The following is a 12,739-nucleotide window of genomic DNA, read 5'->3' as shown; positions in this document are numbered from 1 at the left end:
GTAGCTACAGAGTGGAAAATACAGTGTTGTTGCCAATCATTTTAGGAGTCATGACACTCTCTTCTAGTTTTTTTCCCCTCGATATTATTGGTATCACCACTATTATAACCCTAATATTTACTGTTTATTATGTGCTGGGCACCTAGATGGTATGTTATGTGCCATAGCTGTTTTAACCCTTACAGCAGCTCTGTGAACTAGGTATCCCCTCTTTTCACATGAGGAATCCAGTTACGGAGAGTCTAGTAATTGCTCAACTAACTATTAAGTGATGGAGCCATGAATTTAAACCCTCACTTTTACAGAATATTTATCTGAGTATTCTCTTCCCTATCTATAATTTTCTGATGATTTCTTATTGCATATGAAAAAGAAAGTGCAACCCCCCAGCATCATTGGAAGGCCTTTCCAAATCTTTGTCCAGTCAGCATTTTCATCCTCATCTTTCTTCACTCCCCCACCCCCTAACATGTGTCCTGTGTTTTACTCTGACGGAGCTGCTCATTTCACAGATATACCACACTGTTTCACACATCTGAGCCTTTGTTTCTGTTCCTACAGTGCTTTCCATTTGCCTCCTGGAAACTTCTATTCATACCTCAAGGACCAGTTCAAATTCTCCACACTGCTTGCAAAGCATTCCAGATTTCCCTGGGCAGAGTTAGAGGCTTGGTACTTTGCGCTCCTTGGTATATATATTTCTGCGGTAGTCTTTTCAGACTGCTTAGAATTATTTGCTTACATGCCTATCTCTCTGACTTGAATAAGAAGAGTGAAATATGATGTAAGAAGACAGCACTTTTAGAGAAAGTATATATTATTAAACAGCCAGAATAAAAAATCTGCGTATTTAAAATGACATTGTTTCCCTTTTTTCCCCCTTCAGCATAGGGCTACTTTCAAATTTGAACCAACAGATGAAGATAAAAGAAAGGTAAGCCTCAGTGTTACTCTGTGTGTGTATGTGTGTTTCATTCATGGACTTTCTAAATAGTGGACTTGTTTTCATCAGATGGTTATTTAGTTTTCAGTTTCCCTCCAGTTTGTTTTTAGGAACTCTGAGAAGAAAGCAAGTGCCAGGTTTCATACACACAATTCAATCCTGCTCCACCTCACAGGACCATTACACTTGGTTCAATCAGAACAGTGGGAAGGGTTCACTTAATGGCAGGACTTTAGGCTGCCCAAAATGTTTTGTTAATCTTGTAAATTTTGTTTTTTTGTTCAGTTTTGGGAAAACAGGTATTCATGCTGCTGACCCTTAGCCACATATTGTTCCCTGTGCCAACAGTTGTGTATGTTGTCAGCAGTTGTCTAGGCCACTTCATGGGCATAGAGGAAAATGGAGTCAAGAAGAGACCCACCAATAGAGGAGTTATAAGAGAAGGTGCATCAGAGATATGACCACGTGAAATGTGTTTCACTGTTGGGTTGCCTGAGTTGCTTTACTTAGTTGATTAAAGCATGATGCTTAAGGAGATGCTCACCAGTTTTATCTGTGTTTTGCTGGGCTGCATACTTCTATCCCTGGCCTCATAAATGCCAAGACCAGGTAAAAGAGCATGACTGAATCATTGTAAACCTATCACTGCTGCTGCAAAAATTGCTTAAACCTAGTGCGTTCCTGGCAGTGGTTTGATAATACCTTGAAATCATCTTGTTCACCTCTAGCCCCAACATCTAATGTCTTGTCCTGCTCATTTTATCTCTTATGGTTTCTTTAGCCCATTCTTTCCTTAACCCCTGACCTAATTCAAGTTTTCATCTGGATTACTGTACCAGTTTCCTAACTGTTCTTTCTTTTTCTAGTTTTTTCCCTACAAATCATCGTCCATAAATCTAGAACAACAGTCTGGCCATGTCACTCCCAGTCTTTAAAACCCTTGAGTGATTTTTGGCCTATAAAATAAAGTTCAAGCTCCTAAACATAACATACTAGATACTTAGTGACCTGATCTCTGCCTGCTTTTGCAGCTTACTTCTCTCCCTTGTATTTTATGCTGTAGCAATATAAAATGTTTCCAGTTAAATGCACATATACATCCCTTCTGTTTCTTATTTTCTCCCTTTGTATATGTTGTTTTGTACCCAGAATGCCATTTCCTTCATGTATCCCTCTACTCCTTTTAACCTGGTTAATCCTACAGAGCTTCAGGAGCACATCCTTCAGAAAGCCTCCTCTGGCATTCTTGTTAGGATGAAATGTTCCTTTTCAGCATTCCTATAAAATTCTGCGTAAATCTCTAACACTATGCTTATATATTATGCTTTTAATTATTTATCTGTCTCTTATTACTAGACCCAGCTAACTTACTGATGACAGATACTACTATTTATCTTTATGTCCTCCACACCTATCGTGCCCAGAACATAATAGGCACTTAAAAAGTATTATTGGCCTTGGCTGGGTGGCTCAGTTGGTTTACAGGAGCAGTGTCCTGTAAACCAAAAGGTCGTGTGTTTGATTCCAAGTCAGGGTACATGCCTAGATTGTGCGCTTGGTCCTGGTTGGGGCACATATGAGGGAAAACCAGTTGATGTTTCTCCCTCACATAGATGTTTCTTTCCCTCTCTCCCTCCTTTCCCCTCACTCTAAAATCAATAAGCATGTCCTTGGATGAGGATTTTTAAAAGGTATATTGAATGAATGACATGGAGAATAAATTTTGAAAGTTAAAAGTTTAATTCTAATTTGTTTTGGATTCAAACAGTGTAAAAAAACTAGAATGCCTTTTAGAACAGGGGTGCTCGACCAGGAATGTACTGCCTGGGGAACGTTTTTAAAGATAAGTCTGCTCAGGCCCGACCCTTTATCTACTGAGTCAGAATTTGGGGGTGAGATCCAGAGTGTATATTTTTATAGAGGGTCTTTAGGAAATAAGTACTCACTCATTTGATGGGAGTGCAAGATGGCACAATTCCTGTGGAAAAGAAACTGGCAGTATCTACCAAAATTACAGATGCATTTTACCATTTGACCAAGCACTGCTACTTTTAGAGATCTGTTTTGTGGATAGGTTGAACTCAAGTAAAATGTTATTCACTGAAGCAAAAGATTGGAAACAACCAAGTGTCCAGCAATTAGGGAGTATATGAAGAAGCTAGTGTATGGCTACATAATGAAATATTATGATATGGTAAAGAGAGGGAAAGAGACAAACCATTATATGCTAATGGGGGAGAGGTAAGTGAAAGTAAAAGAAGCATGTTGTTACAAGAAATATTTGTTAACATACTCATAATAGGTATTCAGGCTAGGAAAGCAACTGCTGTTTATTTAGTTGGGAGAATCCATGCTACATCTGTATGGGAATCGGGTGCTAAAATTTCATATACGTTTCATTAAGGGAGAAAAAAGTTCCCACAGTTATTAATTACGTATGTTTATTTCTTATAGGATAATAGGAAAATCTAAAGTTTTCAAAGTATTGTGTTTTACTGGCTTTTAGATCTTTGAAGATGGTAATTACTGTACTGGTGTTATTTTCAGTTCTAGTGTGCAGATTTCTGCTTCCTGGGAGTTCTGATATAAACAAATGTCAGTAGGGACCTAGCTAGGTAATCTTCATTAATGGAAAAACATTGACAAACAAAACCATTTCAGTCTCCAAGGATTAAAACTATTAGTGACTCTTTTGTGCCTAAGGCCCTAAAAAGAGTTTGAAATGAAAATTGTTGGACTGCTCTAAAGGATCTACATACATCCTAAGAGTTTAGGTTCTTTTTTTTTTTTTTTAAGATTTTATTTATTTATCTTTAGAGGGGAAGGGAAGGAGAGAAATATCAATGTATGGTTGCCTCTCGTGAGTCCCCTGCTGGGAACTGGCCTGCAACCCAGGCATGTGCCCTGACTGGGAATTGAGCCGCGATCGCGTGCTTTGCAGGCTTGTGCTCAATCCACTGAGCTACACCAGCCAGGGCAGAGTTTAGTTAGGTTCTTGATGTAGAGAGACATAGAGTAGTACATGTCTTCACATTAAACCCAGTCTGAAAATAAGAGGAACTCAAATTACCATCCAATTTGTTTTGCTCCCCTAGTTCTCTTTTTCTTTCCTAAACATGTCTTCTGGAGCCTTCATACAGTAGCTGCAGTTCAGCACCCCTTTTGGTAAATTATGGGTGCTATCTCTGAAAAACACAGCACTTTTCTTATGTAAAACCTTTGTACAACTTAGAAGTAAATGTAAGGGAACAGAGCCTTTCAAAAAACAAAAATTGTACTGAGATTTTTAGGAAATAGTTATGAATTAATGATCCTTAGACCTAATTCCTAACACTTATATAGAGTTTTGCATTTTTACAAAGATTTGCTTTGTAATAGTTATTCACTAATGCTTTAAGTATGACAAGAATGTCACTATCCCTATTTTACTGATAAGAAGACCTAGGATTACATTAATGACAACTTGCCAACATTCACTTGGCAACTAGTGAGTGGTGGAGCCTCAGATAGAGAACAGATTTTCTACCTGTTGTGTGTAGCACCTTCACTACTCCGTGCTCCCACTCATTACCACTTAAGGTGTATTTCATACGGTTTGAAGTTATGACTCAATACCTTGTTTAATCTCTTATTTCTTATACCTTGAGACACCGTTTAGGCAACTAGACTTAAATTGAAAGATAGCAAAGAAAATTACCAACTAGGAGTGCTTAAATTTTTTCATATAAAATAAAGTCAGATATAACTGCTAAAGTTTGTGCATATATGCAAATAGTTCCAGGTGCATGTGGATCATTATAGATTTGGGTATAAGCACCTGTGCTTATTGAAGCACTTCCTTTACATTTTTTTCCCTAAATTGGCAGGCTGTGACTATCTGCCAGCACATAAACAAATGCCTCGTGCAAATACGTAGGATGGGAGTAGGTATGAAGAATAATCTGAAAATTTACATCTTCAAGAAGTGAAAGCTCTTACTGGTTTCTAAAACACAGCTGATCCCAGACCAGTAGAGTACTGATAATTGCAATAAACATTGAAAAACATGTCATAAAATGAGCAAAAGAATTGCAGCTCTTTCACCTATGTAAGATGAGAGTACAACTGGATAAAATGTGGAAAACTTCAGTTGTTATCTGGGACAAATGGCCAAATTTCAAGCATTTATTTCATTACCTTCAAACTCACATAGGTGCGCCCGTATTTCTGTGAAGGCAGACAGTTAACTGTTGAGAATCCTTTGAGGACAAGAATACTCTTGCTTCTCGTTGTATTTTCCTCCTCCAGTACTACATGTGGCACAAAATTGACACCTGTAATATAGACGCCTATTAAACAAATGAAGGGAACTTGGAAATTGAGCAGAGGCCAGAATTCCAATGATTTGTACATATTGTTTGGTGTTGAGTCTGATATTCTCTTAACAATACAGCAGAATCTCAAGCACACCTCATAATGTTGTTTACTGAAAATGCAGGATATAAAAATATGCCTGCAGTATGATCACAGCCATGTTAAACTAATAAAAAGTATACAAAGAAAAATGACTGCGAGAAAATTCACTAAGTGGTGACTATCTGAATATTATTATTACTGCATGTGATATTTCTTTCCCTTTTGTGTAATTTAAACTTTTACATTATAATAGATTATAATGGTATAAAATATAACATGTTATATATTATATTTTTTATAATAGTGTGGAAGCATAAGCAAAGACCAGTACTTTTTAAAAGAATCATTTTTTTGTCTAAAATTGAGCTGCCTTGATTATCTTATGCATTCTTTTGAGTGGAGCATAAAAATATTGCTACGTTTAGAGATAGTATTATCTACCCAGCCAGTTTATGAAGTGAAATAAATTTATATGAACACAGAGTTCCATTCTAACGTTTGAAAGATTGTTGTTGTTTTTTTTTTACCTTTTCTTACCCCATAGTTGGCATTATCAGTGGAGATCTCTGTAGTCCACAAATCTTTTATCAGTAATTTCTGTATTCTAGGTACTGTGTTAGGCTCTGGTTCCTGAATTGGCTATTTGCCTGTGGTGGTTGGTTTGGCACTTTCTCAGCTAGAGGTGCATACTGAGGATTACCATTGTGGACTGTAGAAAATGAATGGGTAAAATTTCATATTTACATTCCCTATGGAAAATGTGCCAACATGGAAACATTAATCCTATAGCATGGATCTATTCTTAGGAATAACTTGAGGCATGGATATTGGTCCTGAAAACCTTTCACTTGAAGTTGTTAAACTCTAATTTTCACTAAAACTAATGAGCTTCATGTACCTTGCAAATTTGACTCAAATTTTATTTGGTGCCTTTATCTTAGGGAATACTTCGATACTTGATGCAAGTGCAATTCACATTAAGAAACCAGTTACTTTAAAGATAAACATTTTCAATATCTTTATTTAACACACACGCACTACCAAAAGTATCCCATACTTTTTACTTTATAAAGTTCTCATCCAGTTGTGATCTGGCATAAAACCAGACTACAGGTGATAAATTGTATTTTAGGCCAGGAGGAATGCCTCACAGTAGTTCAGAATAAAACAAAACTTCTTTTCAGACTCCAATTTTTATTTCAGATGTTTCGCGAGGCATCGAAGGATACATATAGGGAGAAAGAACAAAATAGCTCTTCTGACTTAGTGTACCATGTGGCAGCCTCTACATGATCTTTGGGTCACTTTTTAGGATTTCAGCCTGGGAATGATAAGAATAGTTTCTCTGATTTCTACTTTAGAGTTTCAGATTAATTTTCTCATGCAAAAGAACTCATCAAGAACTTCCTCTTCCAGCCCTATTAGTGTGAGGAGTTACATGGATCTGATCCCCAATAAAACTGGTAAAAAAATATTTTTAGAAATAATCATTTAAAATCTCTGGAAATTGTCCTAAGAGCATAGAGTAAATGAAGAGATACTTATTCAAGAAAATCTACTAAAACTCAGTCAGAAAAGTGAAAGTTTACAGTATTTAAACTAAGACCTGCTTCCTCCCTTCCTCCCTCTCAGCTGAGCCTGATGGAAACTCGCCTCCAAACTGATGCAACTGAGAACACAGAGCTTCCTCTTCCATCAGCTTAAAGTTGGAGGGCTTTCTTCCCAGTGGACACAGGGGAAAGCATTTTTTAATCCCACCTCAGTGATCTGTGCTAAGACTAAATTCTGAGCGCAACTGAGAGGTGGGGTCTTCTTCCCTTCATTTAGCCCCTACTCATGGGACAGAGGCTCTACCTTAATATGGTACCCTTAAGAACAGTGGGACCCCAATTGCCCTTGGCCATGTTGGTGGGGCAGAGGTTCCACCCTGAGAGAGGCAAGTTGCTGCCCACTCATCCCCTCCAATTGCTGTCTCTAGGAGGTGATACACAGAGAGAAGGAGGCCATTGCCTCTGCCCTTGGCATCAGAACCAGGGCTCAGAAATTTTGCCCAGAGGAGCAAGCAGGCCTTATAACAGAGCTTGGAATCTCTCCCCAAAGAAACCAGCTTCATTATAATGAGAGTGTGGAGTTCATTGCTGAGGGTACAAGTTGTGGTGAAAGGCAATTGGGAAGAGATTGAGCGATTCATTGAAGACACAGGCAACCAGAAGGCTGGCTGGTTTCCTAGAGAGAAAAGGGAAAAGAGAGCAGAAAGGAACCCTCCTGTGGTTAGAACAAATTTTAAATACTGACCTCAGGAAGTATCCCTTCAAAAAAGCCCTAATAGACTTTAAGTTTGCCTAGCAGTTTATTTCCCAGGATATTGTTGAAGACAATAGATCAATCAGCCTGGCAGTTAGTAGAGTTTAACAGCAGGGTGTGGTCAGAGAAAGAGAAAGTACAAGACGAGGGACCTACCAAAGCAACTGTCATTTCAGGATGAAGGTGGGCCTACTCAAGGGCAAGCCCCCTTGCAGAGAGGGAGGGGAGATTAAAATAATTTCAGCCAGTCTCTGAATAGACAAATAACAGTATCAAGTGTCGGAGGGTAGGGGCATTACCCAGTGTTACTATAACATATTATCTAAAATGTGCAATTCCCCCTGCCCCTACCCAAATGAGACATGTAGAGAAACAGAAAAGATTAATCTATACTGGGGAAAAATGCAGGCAGTGGACATTGCCTGTGAGAATGACCAGATATTAAATTTAACAGACAGAGTTCGAAGTAGCCATTATAAATATATCTGGAAAACTAAAGAAAATTATTAAAGAAAACATGCAAGGTTTGATTAAATGTCGTATCAAATGGAGACTGCCAGTACAAAGATAGAAATTATTAAAAATAAAAAAGAACCAAATGGAAATTTTGTCATTAAAAAGTACAATAACTGAAGTAGAAATTCACTAAAGAGGCTCAACACTAGGTTCAAACTGGTGGAAGACAGCATAAGTAAACTTGAAGATAGATTTTCACTAAAGAAAATCTTTAGTGAAGATAGATTCTTCACAAGGTGAAGAACAGAGAAAAAAACAAGAAAAAATGAAGAAAAGCCTCAGAATTGTGGGACAACCTTAATGTACCAACACATGTGTAATGGAAATACCAGAGGAAAGGAGAAAGAAAAAAGAGAAGAAAAAATATTTGAAGAAAAATGTCTAAAAACTTGTCGGATTTATTGGGAAACAACTTGTACATCAAGGAAGATTAAAAATATACAAGTAGGATATACTCAAAGAGGTCCAAAATCAGTACATCATAGTAAAAATGCTGAAAGCCAAAGTCAAGGAGAAAAATCTTAAAATCTTGACATTTCTGATAAGAAGTCAGCCAGTGGCAGTGGGATAACATATTTAAGGAAATCAAAGGAAAAACCCTCAACTAAGAACCCTACATCCAACAGAGCTCTCTTTTAAGCATTCAGGGTGAATAAAGATACCAGATGAATGAAAAACTGAAATAATTTGTTCAAGACCCACCTTATATGAAATACTAAGTTTTTCAGACTGAAAGCAAGTTACTCCAAACTACAATTTGAACCCACCCAGAGAGCACACTAGTAGAGGTAATTATGTAATTATAAAAGCCAATATAAGCGCCTATTTCTTCTCTTTTTTTCTTAACTGATTGTTCAAAGCATTTGTATAAAACAGTATATATAATTTATTGAACCAGTAGCATATAGAAATGTCCTGTGTTTGCCAAAAACAGCACAAAAGTGACTAAAACCGAACCCATATTGCATGAAGAAAGTGACTCCAGATAGTAACTTGAATTCTCAAGAGCACATCAAGATAACCAGAAATGATAAATAAGAAAGTTATAAGAATGATAATAAAAAGCTATGAGTATATATCCTTGCTCTCCTTTTTCCAGTGTCTTTAAAGGACAAAATTATATAAAGTAATAATTATAATGTATTGTTGGATTAGAAACATTTATAGGTATGAGGTCTGTGCAGAAGGTACCCAGCCATGTAATACGAAAAATAGAGACATTTATTGAAGAAGATACAAGATACAAGAAATATTGTACATAGGACAATGAAGCCTCAGGCCCCTTCAAAGTAGGTACCTTGAGACCTCACACAGTTCTCCCAATCACCATCAGATGCCCCATCATATTTTCCTGGATCTCATCGATGGTCTGAAATCTCTTTCCTTTCAAAGGTAATTTTAGTTTTAGGAAAAGCCAGAAGGCACGGGGCACCAAATTTGGACTGTAGGGGGAACCTAGACACCTGGGTGATTTGATGTTTTGCCAAAAAACTCTGCACTAGATGTAGTACATGAGCCAGTGCATTGTTGTAATGAAGCTACCAATCACCAGTTGCCTATAGATGTTTCTTTCTTGATCATCTGAGTAGTTTCCATGGAGGATGCTCAAGCTTAACACAAAATTTGATGCAGATTCGTTGCTCTACTCCTTATTTTGAATGCACAGCAACACAATCAGTACATGTGTTCACTCAATGGTGTCTACCGCCCCCACTAACTAGTACGGTGTTGTTCATGCATGTGCATTCCAGTCCACTCTCCTTGGCTGCCAGGTTACACTGATGCCATGCATACGGTTCTTGGTATATTAATAATGGCTGGATTTTTTTCCAGACAGACTGTGTGTGTATGTAACAATAATGTCACAAAAGGAAAGGAATAGCATTGTGTAAAAGTAACATTAAATTAATATAAATCTGGAGCTGATTCTGATAAGATATATACACTAAGTAAGCTCTAGAGCAACAACTAAGGAAATAACTTGGTTTTGTAGAGAACTATAGAACATTGTTGAAATAAATTAAAGATCTAAATAAAGGGGAAAACATTCCGTGTTCATGGATTGGAAGACTCACTATGGCTAAGATAACTGTATTTCCCACATTAATCTGCCAATTCAGTGCAATACCTTTTAGAATCCTGGATGGCTTCTTTGTAGAAACTGACAAGCCAGTTCTGAGATTCATATAGAACTGCATGGAATTCAGAACAGCTAAAATAGTCTTGAAAAGAACAAATCTGGAAGACTCAGAATTCCAATTTCAAAACTTAGTATAAAGCAACAATAATCAAGATAGTGTGGTACTATCATGAGGATAGTTAAGTATAAATATGAATTATGTATACACACACATATCAAAGGAATAGTTTTAACAATCTAGAAATGAACTCACATGTCTATGGTCAACTACTTTTTGACAAGGGTGACAAGATCATTCAATGGGGAAAGAATTGTCTTTGAACAAATGGCATAATGACAACTTTATAGACACATATAAAAGAATATAGTTGAGGCCCTGGCTGGTGTAGCTCAGTGGATTAAGCACAGGCCTGCGAACCAAAAGGTCGCTGGTTCAATTCCCAGTCAGGGCACATGTCTGTCTCTTTCTCCTTTCCTTCTGTGTCTAAAAATAAATAAATAAAATCTTAAAAAAAAAAGAATATAGTTGAGCCTCGACTGGTGTGGCTCAGTGGGTTGGGCATCATCCTGCAAACTGAAAGGTCTCTGGTTCAATTTCTGGTTAGAGCACACGCTTGAGTTTCAGGCCAGATTCCCAGTTGAGTATGTGTGAGAGGCAACTGATTGATGTATCTCTCACATATAGTCGTTTCTGTCCCTCTCTTTCCCCACTCTTCTCGTCTCTAAGCATAAATAAATAAAATATTAAAAAATCAAAGAATGTAGTTAAACATTTATCTCACATTATATTAAAAAATTAATTGAAAATGGGTTAGACCCAAATGTAGAGCTAAAGCCATAAAACTCTTAGAAGAAAACAGAGATAAATCTTTAGAGATTTGGCAGTGGATTCTTAGATGTGACAACAACAAAAAAAATAGATAAACTGTACTTCATCAAAGTTGATTTTTGTATTTCAAAGGTTCCTGTGAAGAATGTGAAATGATAGCCCACAGAATGGGCAGATCATATATCTGATAAGAGACATGCATCTAAAATATAGAAAGAACTTAATAAAAAGACAACCCATTTTAAAAATGGGCTAAGGATTTGAATAGACATTTTTCCAAAGAAGATACACAAATGACCAGTAAACTTGAAAAGAACTCAACATCACTCATTATCAGGGAAATATAAATCAAAACCACAGTGATTTATTATTTCGCACTTCTGGTATGGGTAGAATCAAAAAGTCAGAGTACAAGTATTGGCACAGATACGGAGGTACAGCCAGTCTGAAAAATAGTCTGGCAGTTTCCCAAAAAGTTAAATAGAATTACCATATGACTCAGCAATTGCACTTTTATGTATCTACCCCAAAGAAATGAAGTTATGTATTCACACAAAAACATATAAGTGAATGTACTACACAGCAGCATTATTGATAATAACTAAAAGGTGGAAACAACCCAAATAATTTAGCTTGACAAAATGCATCATGTCCATACAATGGAATATTACTCAGCCATAAAAAATAACTGGTAAGTGCTACAGCATGTGTAGCCATGAAAACATGCTAAGTGAAAGAGGCCAGACAAAAGGCCACATAATGTATGATTTCATTCATAGGAAATGTCTACAATAGATCTGTAGTGACTGAAAGTAGATTAGTGGTTGCCTGGGTGCTATTGGGAGAGGGGAATTGAGGAGTTACTGCTAATGGATATTGGATTTCTTTTTTGGGGCGATGAGAATGTTCTAAAATTAGATGCTTGCACAAGTATGAATATATACTAAAAACCAATAATCTGTGTACTTTAACATGATGAACTTTGTGATATGTGAATTATATATTAGTAATGTTGATATTAAATACTAATAAATAACTACACTGCATACCCATCATCATTCCAAGCACTGTATGAATAGTAACACATTTAATCTCACAACAGGGCTATAAAACAGATAATGTTATTTTACAGATGAGGAAACTAAAGCACACAGACATTACAGTAAGTCCTACTTAACACCACTGATAGCTTCTGTGACTTGAATTAAAATGATGTATAACAAAATCAGTTTTACCATAGGTTAATTGTTAATAAATAAAAGTTAAGTTCCTACAGTATCTCATCAATATTCTAATAAAATGACATTCAAGGGGCTTCTCTATTTGCCTAAACTAATACAGAGGGAGGCCATGATTCAAGCGTACAGTTTGGCTCTATATCCAATGTGCTACACCATACTGCCATTCATTAATAATTGAATTGACCTGTTGTATAGCATATGAATCGGTTCTATTCATTTTCTGATTTTAGGCATCCAAAATTTGAGACTCGATATGGAGCATAAACAGAGCTTTGACATTGAACTAATTATCAGTGTTGACAGAAACAGAAAAGCGTGCTTTGCAGTGTAAGTGACTGGGTAGGATAACTAGTGAGGATATCTCATGTAGC

General features: G+C 36.8%; 1 protein-coding gene across 5 annotated transcripts in view; it reads left to right on the top strand.

The window, feature by feature from the left end:
* The window catches only part of RIC8B (RIC8 guanine nucleotide exchange factor B), a 102,175-nt gene that overhangs the window by 8,044 nt on the left and 81,392 nt on the right, over positions 1 to 12,739 (top strand). For all 5 annotated transcript variants that reach the window (XR_005084538.2, XR_005084537.2, XM_037160126.2 and 2 more), the window contains exon 2: positions 887 to 934. Coding sequence is in view for 3 of the 5 variants with exons in the window: in XM_037160126.2 (XP_037016021.2) it covers positions 887 to 934 (48 nt within the window). In the remaining 2 variants the exon portion in view is untranslated. The remainder of the gene's footprint in view (positions 1 to 886; positions 935 to 12,739) is intronic.

The sequence above is a fragment of the Artibeus jamaicensis genome, unplaced genomic scaffold (genome assembly GCF_021234435.1).
Source record: "Artibeus jamaicensis isolate MK-2021 breed Jamaican fruit bat unplaced genomic scaffold, CSHL_Jam_final contig_233, whole genome shotgun sequence".
In the NCBI taxonomy this organism is placed as follows: domain Eukaryota; kingdom Metazoa; phylum Chordata; class Mammalia; order Chiroptera; family Phyllostomidae; genus Artibeus; species Artibeus jamaicensis.
This window is presented reverse-complemented; position numbering and strand designations above follow the sequence as displayed.